The sequence below is a fragment of the Neopsephotus bourkii genome, unplaced genomic scaffold, assembly GCF_033783945.1.
Source record: "Neopsephotus bourkii isolate Nb327-2 ecotype Australia unplaced genomic scaffold, CSIRO-AGI_Nbou_v1 NB_1493, whole genome shotgun sequence".
Lineage (NCBI taxonomy): Eukaryota > Metazoa > Chordata > Aves > Psittaciformes > Psittacidae > Neopsephotus > Neopsephotus bourkii.
The window spans coordinates 4,765,430-4,781,518 of record NW_026901969.1 but is presented as its reverse complement, the minus strand read 5'-3'; the positions used below and the strand labels follow the sequence as shown (position 1 = coordinate 4,781,518).

At 35.7% G+C, this 16,089-nt stretch overlaps 1 protein-coding gene across 2 annotated transcripts in view; it reads right to left on the bottom strand.

The window, feature by feature from the left end:
* The window catches only part of PPP1R12A (protein phosphatase 1 regulatory subunit 12A), a 117,933-nt gene that overhangs the window by 39,814 nt on the left and 62,030 nt on the right, over positions 1–16,089 (bottom strand). For both annotated transcript variants that reach the window (XM_061369375.1, XM_061369376.1), the window contains exons 3-8: positions 15,144–15,262; positions 6,491–6,650; positions 4,385–4,529; positions 1,498–1,572; positions 983–1,071; positions 696–853 (exon numbers count right to left, since the gene is read on the bottom strand). In XM_061369375.1, coding sequence (XP_061225359.1) covers positions 696–853; positions 983–1,071; positions 1,498–1,572; positions 4,385–4,529; positions 6,491–6,650; positions 15,144–15,262 — 746 coding nt within the window. The remainder of the gene's footprint in view (positions 1–695; positions 854–982; positions 1,072–1,497; positions 1,573–4,384; positions 4,530–6,490; positions 6,651–15,143; positions 15,263–16,089) is intronic.

Below are 16,089 nucleotides of genomic sequence, written 5' to 3'. Positions count from 1 at the left end.
TGACGATTCTGACAATTGTTCAAGAAAAAACCCACATCAATTCCACTGGAGTTAAAAGTAAAGAATATGTGTTTCTTTGCACACAATTCCAAACTTTTCAAAAAGAATTCCTCTTGTAATACAGTATATAAAGTAACTATTAACACTAAAATATTACATTTAGAAGTTCATTTCAGCGCACTCTGAAAATATATGCACCATTACTTTATGAATACCTGAGCCAAGACTGTCAGATTAATTGGTAATTACTTCAGGAAGGCAAGAAAAAATGAGAACGTTTGCACTTCTGCTGTTCCAGTCTCTATACCAGTTCCACAAGCAAACACTGCTATGAAGCCTTCATTTCTGATTTGATATTCAGATTTCTTTAATGTTTTCTGACATGCTACTTAAGGCTTATATTATTCCAACTATTTAATTCAAAGTGTCAACTGTAGCCAATCAAATAAGTAGATTAATAGCTTTAACCCAAGTAGCCACCAGTACCACATCTGTACCAGTACAAACATCTGTTTAACATCTCTGTTATAACTTGACTTCAGACATAATATAAATTTGCTTTAAAATAATTGGAAACTTAGTGAAAAGCAGAAGAATAAGTGAAACTTAAGATACTTGACTTTGGATCATGTGATGTTAAACAAGTAAACTTACAAAGTAAAAACTTAAAGAAAGACAATGCTCCAAATAAATACCTGTCTCTGCTTCGGATTCTGAGTCATCATCCTCTTCCTCTTCACTAGAACAACTGGATTCATCTTTCTTTCCCTCTTCCTCTTCATCTGCTTTTTCTTGCTCCAAAGACTCTATACTAGATGCATTCTTTTCTTGCTCCATAATCAGTGTCTCTTTACTGAGTTTGAAAAGAAAAATACTTACTAAGTCCTGGAAACATTACTAAAGCCTATCAAGCAGGATTTTGTGACAGCTTCTAAAGGTATCTTTTTTATTAAGAGATTATATTTTTTCCCAGTTTACTTACTTTTTGAATGTTTTCTGTGTCTGGTTATTATCCATGTTGGCTGTGGATTCAATTAAGGGAGATTTCTTTTCCCGTTTTTCACTATGAAGCTTCAAAACATACAGAATGATGTAGTTAAACTATAGAATGGTATCAGTGTGACAAAATTACAAATGGAGGGCAATCTTCTCTAACTACTACAAACACTAGAATATGTATAAGCTTTCAGTGTTAAAAGTTCAAAACTCTAGTATCTCAGAAACTGTTACTTAAAGTAAGATTCTCATTGCTGATGCTTCAGATGAAAAAATGCCTACTGGACAAGAAAGCAGAAAAGCACTTTCTTGCTTTCAACGCTTTTCACCGTAATTGACCGAATAAGGCATAAAAGAACTTCTGAGGTTACTGTGGCATTACCTGAATTGAAACCCCAATTCAAACCTTTATTTTTAATCTATATACTGCTCTGAACTGGATATCACAACCATGGATAATAAAGTAAAATATATATATGTCTTTATATGCAAAAGGCCTACCAGATTCTGCTTCTTTTGTAATTCTTCTAAATATCCTAGAATATCTTCATCTGCCACATCAAATGCTGTCTGCCCCTGGAGGGGGGGAAGAAGTAAAACACCATCACTGTACAGAAGAACTTAAATGAAATGGATTATGATGCCTTATCACATGATGATGCAGGTAAGGAGCACATTCAGAGAAAAAAATTAGAAAGTATAAGCCAAGCTCTATCCCAAACTGTTAGTCTGCCAGTAGTTGAAAACAATTTTGCAATTTTACTTTTTTTGGGGTAACTGAAAGAGAAATATCAATACCTGATGGGCAAATATGTTTCTTAAAAGATAAAACAAGACTTCAGTAAAGTACTGCTGTCCTTCGAAAGAAAAAAATCCCAAAACAAAACTATCACAGAAAAGAGATCAAAAGAATACAATTCCCACAGTATTAGTTTCAAACAACCATTCCAATGGCAGTTGTATGGATGGATCCTGAGCAGTTCATTATCCTGTCCATTACAGACTACCATATACAGTTTGATTTTTAAAGTTTCAATTATCTAAGCAAGCTATACTAATCTTGAATAGTCACATTTTCATGTTTTTACAGTAAAACCGTATTTTACATTTTACATTCCATTTTAGAAAAGATCTGCTATGACCATTTCTTCCTACCTCCCCCTTTAGTCTATGACTTTCATGGAACATGTTCTTGAATAAACAGACTATCATGCTATTCAGTAACAGGGTAATGCTGTCAGCTGGAATTTCTTCAGCTTGCCATATCTGACTTCATAGTCCTAGAACAGATATCCACAGGACACGAGATTCTGTCTTTAAGGTCTGAATTGGTAAAGATTTCAAAACTCCCATTTCTTCATCTTTACCTGAAGATGAGAAGGGCTGAAGCTCACACAGTTCCACAAAGAAAGCCCAACTTGCTTTGATACTGCAATACAGCGTTTTGTATTTGAAGTTTTCATTCAAATACAAGAAGCCTGGAATGCAGGCAAAGTCCTAGATTCACCTACACAGTATCAAAGCAGCTGCATCAACACACTAGGTGGGCATACAAAAATGTTGGGAGGATCAAGACAAGACCAGCCAAGTAAGTACTCCTATACAATAACTAGCACTAAAGACAGAGCTGTCATTTAAAAGTGGTCACAGCAGCTTACAAAAATAAAGCTGTTCGTATTTGTCTCTGCTCATTTCTGTTTCTTGAATGTTAACTAAATACAAATGTATTCCTAATTACATTGTGAAGGCTACCAAACAGTTAGAAAGGATGGACCTTCAAACCACTAATTTTCACGTCCATGTAAAAACCTCTGACCATACAGTAGAAGCAGGTGCACCTTTCAACAAGGATTACCCAAAACAGCTTGAGCTCCTCTGACATGTGAACTATTCCATCTAGTGCAACTAGAAACTAAGCAACAAAATCACGTCAACTTCATATTTGCATTATGACTACAGTTTTTAATCCAGATTTCTAGTTTTAGGTAGCTATTAAGTGAACTTATTTCCAAAAAATTTGAGTTAGACCTACCTTGACCACAAAAAAAAATCACTTTGCAAAAAACTGTTGCAGTTGGAAGGTTATACCTAAATGCAATCCATAAACGTGCTTTAACCATAAAGGCTAAGTTCTATAAGCTTCTAAGCACCTGCATCTAAAACCAAATAAAGGAATTTTCAATCTTGGTATCTCCAAAACCAAAAATATTTATCAGCTTACTTAAGAACACAACAGGCAAAATCTTCCTAGCTTGCACAGACAAGCCCATATACCAAATACAATCGCTTGCATCTCTCTATACCTCCTTTATTCTTATTCTTGCACCAGCTGAGTTGAACGTTACGTTCATGACAGTGCTCTCTGAAATACCACCCTCCACATTTTTATAACCCCAGTAAAAAAGTCTACCAGGTAACTTTATAAACTGACTTCAACTAATTGCATCAGCTTTTGACTGTCTGATACAAAATACAGTTATAACAGCTGATATAAATATCAGTTCTATAAGGATTATACAGAAAGAGTTGAAGCTATTTGAAATTCAGTTCCAGATTTCACTGTTTTTACTACACAAAACCTCAATTTCTAAGGAAGAAAAAGTCAACAAAGACTAAAAATGTTACAAACCAATTTCTGTCCTTATCTAAATACTTGCTAATTTGTGATCTGCATATGCATATTTCTCTAATTTATTTTAAGTTTATGAAACAATTCAATGAAGAATCCATCTTAAAAGTTGGCCAGGTAATTTACATATGCAGAATTGACAGAAACTGGAAGAAGATTGGAATCTATCTGTAGAACATACTGCAAAGAGAATAAAGAGAGCTTCAGCATTTACACAGCTGAATGAAAAGATCTGGATCCTTGTGATGCCTGTGTGAATCATGAATATATTTGTATCTGTTGGAAGCAAGATGCTGCAAAGCCAGCAAGCTATGCAGGTCTTTGAGTAAGAGCTGAGGAAATACAGCTTAGGAAGCACTTAGGTTATGTCTAGGGAGTCCAGAGAGGCCTACAAATTTCTTCCAGTGCACCCAACCCGTATAGCAGTTAGCATACAGTATGCTAACACAAGCTGATTTTCAAAGTCACTGATTTTGTACCTCTGAAAGGTCAACAAACTCATTCTATTTTGAATTTTCATGTCAAATAATTCATGGATTATTTAATATAGAACTGAGCATAAAGTGGGCCTAGAAATTAATTTAGATGATCAGAGTATTTAGTTTTGAACACAAACATGCTGTTTTGACAAAACATGCATTATATAAAGCTCCACGTACAGTAAACAGCAGTTTATCATCACTTTTCTTACCCTGGCTTCTAAAGTCACTTTAGAGACCAGAACTTTGTATCTTGACAAGGATTACATAAAAATCCTACCACTTTGTTGACAGCCTCCATATCACAAAGGTTTTCCACTAAAATGCGACATGCTTCTTCTTTACCCCAGTGAGCAGCAGCATGAAGTGGTGTCCAGCCATCATAATCTTTAATATTCACATCGTAGCGAGCCTGTATTAAAAGCCTAAAGAAATTAGAAGAATTAGATGTTGACACTGCTCACAGAGATCAATGAATTGTCATAAAAGCAAAAAGTTATTCTATAATAACATCCTTCTCCTTTTTATCATACATATTTTAGTTGGGCTATTGACAACCGATTAACTTCCTTACAGAAGCATTTCCCTTTTCATTGTTCAGTAGGTATATGCATTTTTAAGGAAAATTCAAGAAAAGTAGCCTTTTCCATTTTCCTCTTTATTCACTTCCTCTTCATTTGAAGTCCACAGTGCTATTTTTCTCCATGTGCAGTAACAGGGAGAACCCCTGTTAATGAAAGGAAAGCTGAAAAATGTCAAAAATTGTTGGATACAATGTTCTTACATAGTAAATTATTAAAACCTCTTCCTATTCTAATATTAGGTGCTTGAAACTTGCACCTCCTCCTGTCAGTAATGTGTGATGATGTAACAACCTAACGGTATGTGCTTCAGTTGCTCTCTGAGAGGGAGCAGAGCTCCCCAGTTAGAGAATCTGCTTTTCAGCCTGCATTTGGCACACTTGAATTCACCATGGTTGAACTGTGAGTGTCCAAGTGACAACAGACACACATACCCTGACAGTTCTGTGTAAAGGGCTATCATCTCTCTGAAACACTGTCTGTAACTATAAAAAAATGCCATAACTGTGAAGCACTCTTCTCAAAAACTTCTCTCCGTTTCTCAAGAGCCAACATACTTAAAGTAGTATCTTCCAATGAGTCAACTTTCACTCATCCTCAGCTGCAAAGTCTTGCAGCCTATACAGAGCACACGTTTTTGATAATGTGAACCCATCAAGAAAATTGCTCACACACACATTTTTCACCCCCTAGCAAAAGTACCTGGACTGCACTACAAAGAAGACAGCTAAAAAAAGAAACCAGTTATAGATAAAATTCCCTTATAGACACAAACTATCCTAAATCAAAAATCATTATTTTCAAGCAAAATAACTTCATCACGTTGAAGCATCAGGGTTTTTGAAGCAGATCTCCCATTCAGTAAATTGTACGTAATGGTTATAATGGTTAAAGAACCTGTCATTCAACTTCTGTGCTGACAAAACATTATAAGGTTCTGCAGACCTTAAAGGCGGTAATACACAGTCAAGGTGTGTTCATTTTCATTCATGTTACAATATAAATCTGTTCCTAGGACTGCTAAAGCAGTCAAAATACATTTACAATCACAGTAAAGCAATGTATAGAATCACAGAATAGTTAGGGTTGGAAAGGACCTTAAGATCATTAAGTTCCAACCCCCCTGCCATGGGCAGGGACACCTCGCTCTAAACCATATCACCTCAAAATGTATTATTAAGTATGCTTTATTTCAATAAAAGCAGGGCTTTGACAAAAACCCAATTAAACCTCCATCGCAATATAGCCTTGTATTGTATTAATGAAAAGGTACCTATGAATTATGAGGACTCCAAAAGCCTGGAACTTTTCAGGAAATATTTCAAGTGTTACGACTTAAATAACAGTATCAAAAAGCCCCAAAATAAAATTCTCCGTTCTTTAGGTGTAAAAACCTTTAGTCTGGATTACAAACTGCTTTATGTATGCAAATAAATATGGTGTTTTGAAAACATGCATCACTCAGAATGCTAACCGTCATTATGAAAAGGTATTAAGCTTGTTTACATGGTTGGCTTTAGAAACCAGGCAATTTTTTTTGCCAGCTTTCTTCTTTTAAATAAGTATTCAGGCTGAATAAGTACACTGTGTTCATATTTTGAATGATTTGAGGTAGAAAGCTAACAGTAACATGATTTATGAGTGCTTGAAAACATAAAACCAAGCTTTGAGGAAAAGACAGTTCTAGAGATTGCTATTTTCCAACAACTCCTAAAAGTTGAAAGTGTTCAACTGTATCAATTCCAAGCAGCATTACATCAACAAGACAATCAAATTTGAAAAATTCCCATTTAAACCATACTTACTTTAAGACTTCTGTATAGCCCTTTGCAGCAGCTACATGAAGCGCTGTACCACCAGATTTTGCATGCCTGACGTCACTTATATGGCCACTGTTGAGCCACTGTCTTGCATCTCGTAGCATTACTCGTTCTTCTTCTTTTCGAGCTGCCTCTATATCAACCCCTAATTCGGATAGAGAGGGGGGAAAAGAGAAGACACAAAATATTTTAGTTCCAATACTTCAATTATGAAACAAATCTTGTACCATCCTTACGTGGTGCAATAACAGCTGAACAATATGAACAGATGTTCATGATTAGATATTAGTATCTTTTGAAGATGAATTCCAAGAGGTTATGAAACATCCATTACTGCATGACTATTTGCATGCACAATGGAGTTTTTCCCCAAAGAGAAGGGGAGAATGCGGCAGGGGGAAGGAGAAGAAAGCTAGCAGAACCGGCTCTTCAGTTTTAAGAATTTCTACCATCACAGTAACAATCAGTACAGTGACCAATTAAAAAAGGAGAAAAAATATATTTTAACCTTCTAAGCACCAAAATACAAGTCTGGTTTGATGTGTCTGCAGAAGGTAGAAAACAGCTACAGTTTTTTATATGGGAAGAGGAACAGCCTATATTCTCATCAATGATGATAAGAAAGATGGAGCTATATTTTTTATAATTTCTACAGAACGTCTTGTTTGCTTTCTATTACTGGGACACATAAACCTTGCGCTCAAATAACCAAGCCTTTGGAAATCTCCCTTCGTACCTCGACTAAAAAACCAAACCACCAAAACCTTCTTATAGTATGTCTCATAAAAAATTATCACACAGTGATGAAAAGGGAGGAATGCAATATAACGTTTACAAGTATGCACATCAGGTTAAACAGACCGAACAAAACACAGACCTTGAATAGGCAAAGCAAAGTCGGTATATGCAAGCATGTTTTAATTACTAACATACGGACTGACCTAAACAACATGGCAGAAAAAGGTCTTGAAGAGAACTATGCATGAGCATTGCTCTACCTATGCTGACTGAATGGCGACAATTCTGTGAGGAAAAGCGACTTACGAATTGTGACCATCAAGAGCTCAAACTGTACCTGGCCTGACATCTAACAGAATCAGTGCACCAACCTTCAGCAAAATTATTTTATGTCTATGATTTGTCTAGTCTTAGACCCTGGTATGCAGAGACTTGGGAAAAATGTACTGCTCTTCTGTACTCTGAATTTTTAATTTCTCATGGAGCAAAGCATTAACTTGGATGTAAAAAGAGCAAGTGAAATCCAGAAACAGGTTATTGATTTACTAGATAAAAACACAAACCTTGACAGTAGTCCTTATACAGCCTCTGCAACAAATGATTTTTAAAATACTTAAGAGAGAGACACTCTTTGAGTCAGATCTAATTCTACATTCTTTCAGTATTCCGTGCTGAAGCTTCATCTGCCCCCATTTTTCTCAAAAACACTTGTTTCTATCACGTAACTCGCAACTGCCCAACTAATCACAGCATGACAATCTATGGCAGACCACAAGCAAGACTATGCAAAGCTAGAACATCTATTTTCAAAACTATTCTACGTAATTATTTTTAATTAATTTTCAAAGTCTTTATAATGAACAGCAATTTCAGGTTCTAATGTCTTCAAACAGCTAACAGATGAAGTGGCCTTCATTAAAGAAATTATTAATATCATAAAATGAAAATATAGATAATATAGCGATAATATGTAGTGCAGTGCATCGTTCTACTGAGTAAAGTGTGGCAAAAGAGATTACAATAAAACAGATTCATCAAGCTTTTATCAATCCATTGGCAACTCGAAAGGCAGAGCAATGAAGTGGCAAACTGAAAGCCATTACATTGCCACTGCTGAAATACGCTTAAGGCAGAGGATAGCAGACTGATACATCTATTATGCTAGTATGAATTAGTATTTCACAGATGCTGTAATCCCCCAATTATAGGGCAAGAAAAACCTTAAAAATTACATGCCTGAACCAAAACTTCCTGAAATGCAGGAAGAAGGAATATAATTATTATATACTTTTGGAAACATAACATGTAATTTGTTTGGCTTGTGGTAGCATACGACAGTGCTGTAACAGAGTTCACGTCTTGATTATTCTTCTTCCACCAGTTCACACTATAAAAGATATTCCCTATCTACAAACATGTAAAAAAAAGCAAACAACCCAAAGCAAACCAATAAAAGCAAACAAAGCAAGACCAGTTGGAGAAACAATTCTGTTCTCTAAGTAAATCTGGTAAAACTTTATGCTAAGGACAGATGAAAAGATAAAACGTTACTATCATAAAATAACTGAAGCAGGTTATATTTTAAGCATTCTAAACAGCTGACTGAGTTCCTAGACTCATCCACTTAAATGACTAAAGCAAGCATTTCAATCTTGGCAACTTAATAAAAATTAATAGAATTAAATTTCATCAGAAACTGATGAAAACCCATAATACAGAGGCAAGATGCAGGAAGATTCAGAAGACTGCTGAAGCACTAGGCAGAGAAAAAAGCCCAAAGCTACTCGTTTTGAAGGAAGCTGTGGTAAAAATTGAATACATGGAAGTAGGTATGGTCTAAAATGGTCTTTCTCAAAACAAACCACGAATGATTAAGTTTTATGTATCTAACAATCTTTATAACTCTAACAGATATGAAGAATAGAAACCATGAACTTTGAATCAATAATGTATCAATAATCACACATTCTCATTCTCTGGGAGGCTCCTATGTATCGATTTGTGAACTACTGCAAGCTAACTTCCTTGGGCCATCTGCATTTCAGAATGACACAGCAGTACAGACCAGCAGACCCTGGGAAAATATCTAGAGTACAGTCATTTACATGTCAGTGTTGCCTGCAAAACACCACCACGCAAATAGTTTATATATCATCTGCTAGTAACATTTATGGCCATCCCCTGTTTGCAAGCCCAAGGTCTTACTGTGAATTGTTATCAAGGAGTAACCTTCTCCACTTGAAGAATCCAATGTAAACTCCTATCAGTGTAAAATTTCTTATATATGGCTCATGAAGCACTTTTGCATAAAGGAAAAACAGGAAAAACACTTCTCAAAGCCTGATCTTGAACTTCTAATGGTTAAAATCTAAGCATACTTTCCAGGTATGCCTGCAGAAGCAGAGAATTATGTCAAAATAGCAATGCTTTTGCAGGGAAAGAACTAATACTGAATATAGACTTCTATCAATATCACAGTCGACTGCATTTCTGAAGCCCAAACGAGATGCAATGGCTGCAGAGGACTAAGGGCTGCATCAATACATTATTTTACAAGGCAGAAAATTTCTGATCGTATTTCAATACAAGAAAGTACATGAATCTTGCCAATCTAAATAAAACATCCCACGCTAGTAACTGGCAGGAAAAAAGGAATTAAACTGTGTGTCGAAGAAGAAAAGCTGCTCTCCGAGATAAGCTAAATACATTTCCCGTTATTAACCACAGAAAACGGAATGTAAACAGCCTTTATTCTACCTTGTACGGCCCTTTCTCCTTGCTTTTGTTTTCCAGACTCTATTAAGGTATCAGGGAAAAAGCAAATGCTCGTCATACGTTTCCAACACTTTGTTCATACGGCCCATAGATGGCAATGCGCTGCCTCCCAGCTCAGCTCCAGCCGGAATATTATTCCCTCACACCACCAGGACACTTAACCTCTCTGGCACTCTAACAACTTCTTAAATCATTAATAATTTATGGCTAAATGCTTTCATTTTTTTGGATCAACAAGTGTTATTCAACAGTTCCAAACAGGTTTGGAAGCCGTTGTGCTGTTCGGTGAGCATTTAATGAAATTCAGCATAAATTTAAATGCTGAATCATTGTTTCACGACTCTTCAGCCATATAAAGGCATGTTTTATAGATACTGCCTGGAAGATCAACCCACTTTTACTTCATGTATGAATGTTTATATACAAATGTAATAGTTCACATTTTATCCACATAAACAAAGCTGAGTTAAGCAATACATCCGAGAAAGTCTTCCTACTTTTACCTATAATTAAGAATGAGAAACGCTTGCTTCTCCTTGGAAAAGGAGAAGTGATCTCCCTGATAGTTACTGAATAGCTACCAGGCTGTATCATGAACTCCTGATTCACCTCATGTCACCTCTCCCCACTAACTCACCTCCTGAGAATGTTTCCTATAATTCAAAATAACTGCTTAAGCAGCTAAAAATAATTTTAAGAGGACATCTGATGATAAACAGCTAAAAATTTGTCTGAAACCATTACAGTTAACCCTACTCAAGACCTGAGGAGAGGCAACATTTAAAACTGGCCAGGGCTAGCTGGGATTAAAGCCCCATCTCTCTCAAGTCTCCGGATTCTCACCAGTGCAAATGAAAACTTCACACTACTGGCAAAAGACATCTTCCACAACTATGACACGCTGAAACACTGCCAAGTAGAAACATAAGGGATCATACATTGAGAAACTCTAAATAAAAATATTTTCAACAAAGATAAAGAATTATGGGGATTGTGGTGGCATATATATACATGGGATTGGCACATGATAAAGATACCAGCCGCACGGAGAAACAACAGAACAGGTCCTAAGAGTTTTTCCATTAACACACAAAGTAGTTCAAACACATGGTATGCAAAGGGAAGAGCTGTTCAGCACTACTTTGGAATAATTTCCATAAAACACCTAGTTTTGCTATTTGTGAAGTGCTCGTAACTGTGCCAAAATATCTTTATACCTTATGTGAGCATGAATGTAATTTATCTTCTCACAAAGCATAAAACTAAGCTAGGTTTTAAGCTTAAAAAACATAATTAAGCCAATACTTGTCCTTTGAAGATCAGGGTAGAAAAATGCTCATCTTACTATTGGGAGTGCTATCACTTACAGGCTACCTACTCGATTAGTTGAAGACTACTGCACAGTCCATTTTTTTGAACAGGGTCCTGCAATATGTTCAAAAGAACACAGGTGGCCTTATCTGAGGACATGTGGCCCACACAAGGACACATGAAAAGATGCCTTAACCAAAGATCACAATTCAGAAGAGTTATATATGAAGATCAGACCAACTGAAGAAAAACAGACATAGCATAATAATACTATAAAAGCTCCCTCGTATCTAACATGGCTTACAACAGAACTTGTTAAGCAAGATTAATTCGGATCACTGACCCCCTCCTCTCTAGACAGGTCAGATTTTGGAGTCTGAATGCTAAAATAGGGTGAGCAAACACTGCAGAGCCTTCTTTTTATTAAGCCTGTAACATCACGTAGATCTGAACTGTATTGTATTCTACAATTTACTCCTGTGAATTTAATGTTTCCAGAGGCTCCCGTTTTTTGACCTGTAGTATGTAAGACATATACTTAAAATATAATTCAACACCTGTAAAACTTGGGCATAAATATAAACTCATGATCTGTAGAAGACTGAATAGCTGCACAACTGGAAGGCTCCATTTGAACTTTCCCTATAAAGACAGAAAGTCTGCAAAAGCAGCAAAAAGGCTGAGCTAACAGTGATTCTCCTCAGATTTCTATCAAATGTCATCACTTAAATGTATTTGGAATCACAATGAAACAGACTGATCTTTCCAGACCATTTTTTTGCCACCAAACGACTCTGACTGCTGACATCAGTATATAGGAAACCATATTCACAGCATTAACTAAGCAACACAAAAGTTAAACTATAATGAATGTATGAATAAATACACATGAAAAACTTGCAAGGCAAGCATATTAAAGAAAATGTATGCTTAATTTTCACACTGCATGTTTTACCTATACAGAGTAAAATATTTTGGCGCCCAGGTTTGTTTATTCAAAATCAATAGGCTGATATTCCACTACTGTTAACAGTGAAACAAGGCCGATAACTCCACAGATCGCACAGTTAACCTGCATTATCAAAACTGCAGCATTGCTTTATTTCATATGATGACCAATGTTAAAGCTGGAGGGGTAATTACATTGAGCCATCTGTACAGTCAAAGATGAAATTGTCAATAGGCATCAGTGTTAATTCCACATTAAGATAAACAATTAAATTCCAATTTTAGAGATACAACTTCTGTAGCTACAACATACACACAATTAGGCACTTTCCAAGTTACTGTAATGGCTAGATAACAATTCTGTATATAATATTAACTGTATATGCAAGTTAAGGATGCTGTCAAAGCACACAATTAAAACCTTATTGCTGAGACAACTGTCTCATGATTTACTAGGTATACACTAAGGTTCACATCCACATTCACACCCTTTCTATTCCATTCCCATCCACAGTCATTAACTATTTCTTACGATTTCATCCCCTTAGTTCTTACAACTTCAGACACAAATTCTGAAGGATGCTGTATGCCTTCTTCCCTGCTTCTGTGAAACTGAAACTACTAAGTAAGTTGTCTAACAGCAAAATGAACTAGGTAGCATACATACATAGAAATACATTCATATGTCTGTGTGCAAATATATATACATACATATATAAAACAAAATTATATACAAATATATAACCATAGGCATTAGTGTCCTGTTAAGACCAGGAAGGCAGAAATGCTGTCAGGGATGTTCACAGTGTGGTCACACTCTGTAGGACAGCATCCAGTTCCTGTTCTGCACAGAGGGAGGTCAAACCGCTCTGAAGCACAGCCCTAACAAGTATTTTCTCACCTGACATGGTGCCTCATTCAATCAACTGGGTTATCTGAGAAAATAATAAAATATAAAATAATAATATAATCTGGTCATCTGAGAAAGACCAATTTTATGGAAATCCTTTAGTTAGTCAGCAAGCCAACTGACAAAAAACTGTAGAAGAGGAATGCTTGGAGAACAGCTTTCCATAGCAAGTGAAATACAGTACTTTAAAACAACCTGAATTGCCCCTTTAGAAACTAACAGCTGCAGTGTGGGTATATCTACATTCTTCTCAGACTTGTAAAGACTGTACCACAGTTTATTGTAAGCTTTAAATATGAAATATGTAAACTACACTGAAATTTTCAGTGAACTGTAACATTTAGCTTAGGTTGACAATGCTAACTTTACAATCGGGCTGTTCGAAACAAACTTGTAAAAGAATAAATATTAGTGTGCAATGTTGAATCTGCATTGTAAAAATGTACATAAAACACCCATATTAACATTTTTTTAAAAAGCATAACATATAAATAAGAGATTTTGAAAGGGTTCTTTTCCTAAATAATGTCAATTTTACAAAAAAAATACTGCAGTCAATTATGACAGCACATCAGTAAAGTCAAACATTTCAAAACCAGCCTTTAAGAATTTAAGCTGAGGCACATTCTAGAAACAACTCTCCAGCAAAGATTGACAGTACTGTTAGAAAAGAGAGCAACAACTGTATTATTTCCAAAATAATTATAATAGACAAATGGTAGTACAGACGAAAAAATAGTCACAGCTATCTAATCTGAAATTGTTTGTGTGTTAACTGTAAGAACTGTTAATCAAAATTCCATTAACACTACCAAATAAGTGAATCAAAGCCTTTGTCAAATCTACGGTCTATTTCTTTATATCATTAGGTATCTCATATTTCCCTATCATGTCATCTGTTTTATTTTTAACCTTTACTTTAGGTATTAAATGGGTTTACCATACAAATGAAATCAGGGCAAAGCCTGAAGCAATTATTAGTTTACTTTTAAATTGTGTTAATCTGTCTTAAGAGATATAAATTCAATGCTACAAAAATGAGTTTTTCAAGGAGGAAGAAGCCTTTTAAAAGGTAGGCAGGAGTCTAGAAGTAATGGAGATGCATTCCCCTAGCACTCCAACTGAAAAGGCTCCACATCTTCCATCTGATTGTCAATTTCCTTCAATTTATAATGTAACTCCTACCACATCACCCCAGTTCTTGTACTGGGAGTTTTGGAATGACAGTGCATTTCTATTGGACTCAAGATGGTCAGTCAACAACAACTGAATATTCTTTCCTCTGTGGAATGAAAAAAAACAGAAACTTTCAAAGACTTTTCACTGGAAAACCCATGAAGATTGGAACATGGAAAACAGCAGTGTAAGGAGAGGAAAAAAAGCAGGGAAAAATGAATCAAAATGTTTCTTTTCAAAGCCCGGTTTCTCTTGTAAAGACACCTATGCCAGTGTCTCTTGTAAAGACACCTATGCCTAGTGCCAATTTTATAGCAGCAAGGTGCATAAATATAGGGTATTCATTTTCAACAATACTGCCAAAACTTGCCATCTATCCATTATCTGTACCATGAATGCTCACCTACATAGTGTTCTCAGAAGAGTACACAAAACCAGGAGAAACTTAAAAGATTCATGATACATTCTCAGGCCTAAAACAAATGCAATCTAAGATTCCTTATCCCAGTGAGTAGCTTCAGTCATTTGGTATTGTAGAAGGGCATTCAAAAGGTGAGACCTAGACACAACGGGTGATTTATGCGATGCACTACAGTTGTTTACTCTTGTTTTAGCTATAATTTGGCTAGAATACCTAGAAAATGGGTTGAGCACTGTACCGTGTATTGAAAATTCTCTTTAGAAAACAGAGTCAGTTTAAACTTTTTAATTTAGCATTAAGTTTTCAAAAATATATTTAGTGTTGAACACACAAAACTATCTTTTCATATCCCAAATTACCTTGTCTATTTACTTCATTCTGAAGCAGCTCTTCCATTGCCTCTTCTTCAGCAATATCTAATGGAGTGTCTCCTTCACTATTTACAGCTCCTACATGTGCTCCTTGACTAATTAAATACCTGCCAATAGAAAAAGAAAAACAAACTGTAAGCAATATAGTAAAGCTGCTGCAAAAAAGGACAACCAAAACCAAAACAAAACAGCAGCCATGGGTATGGATATATACACGCATACATACCATTAATATAAACAACTATATTAGGTATACATAAAAACCATCATGACTGAATATCTGTATGTTTTTTCATCATAATGCCCATTAATATAAAGAGCTCTCTGTTTGCTCTTCAGCTTGCCACAAAGACTCCTGACATATTTAAATAAATATTTGCAAGAACTGAAAGAAGAAAATGATTAGGTGAAGAACAAAAGCAACCACAAGGTGAACATGGTTTGAATCACCCATTTCCATAAGCTCCTCATATTAAACCACTCTTCCTAGAAACTCCAAATTCAGTGGCATATTATGCTTCTATACTTTGCCAGAATGATGACAATTGGTCTCTGAGGTAGCTTCATAAAGGTTTTTCCAACCTACTTGATTCTATGATTCTATGAAAATCAGAATGTCCCCTGCTCCTAAGTGTTCATAAGGTCAGCTTTTGGTGGGGAAGAGAGGTGAGAGGGAGCAAGGAAGCAGTATTTCACACTATTCCAACCCTTTGAGTGTTTTCTTACTTAAAGTGCTACTGTCTCAGGAGTCAACAATCCAGACTCAGTAGAAATGATTTCTGCATTTGCAAATAAGTTAAATAGATTAATGCCAACCGTAAGTCACAAAAGGATTAAGTTAATTCATTGCATTAAACCATAAGCCTATGAAGTTATTGAGAACCTACACTTAATACATAATCTGTTTCCAAGTAGACAATGAACAACAATTAAA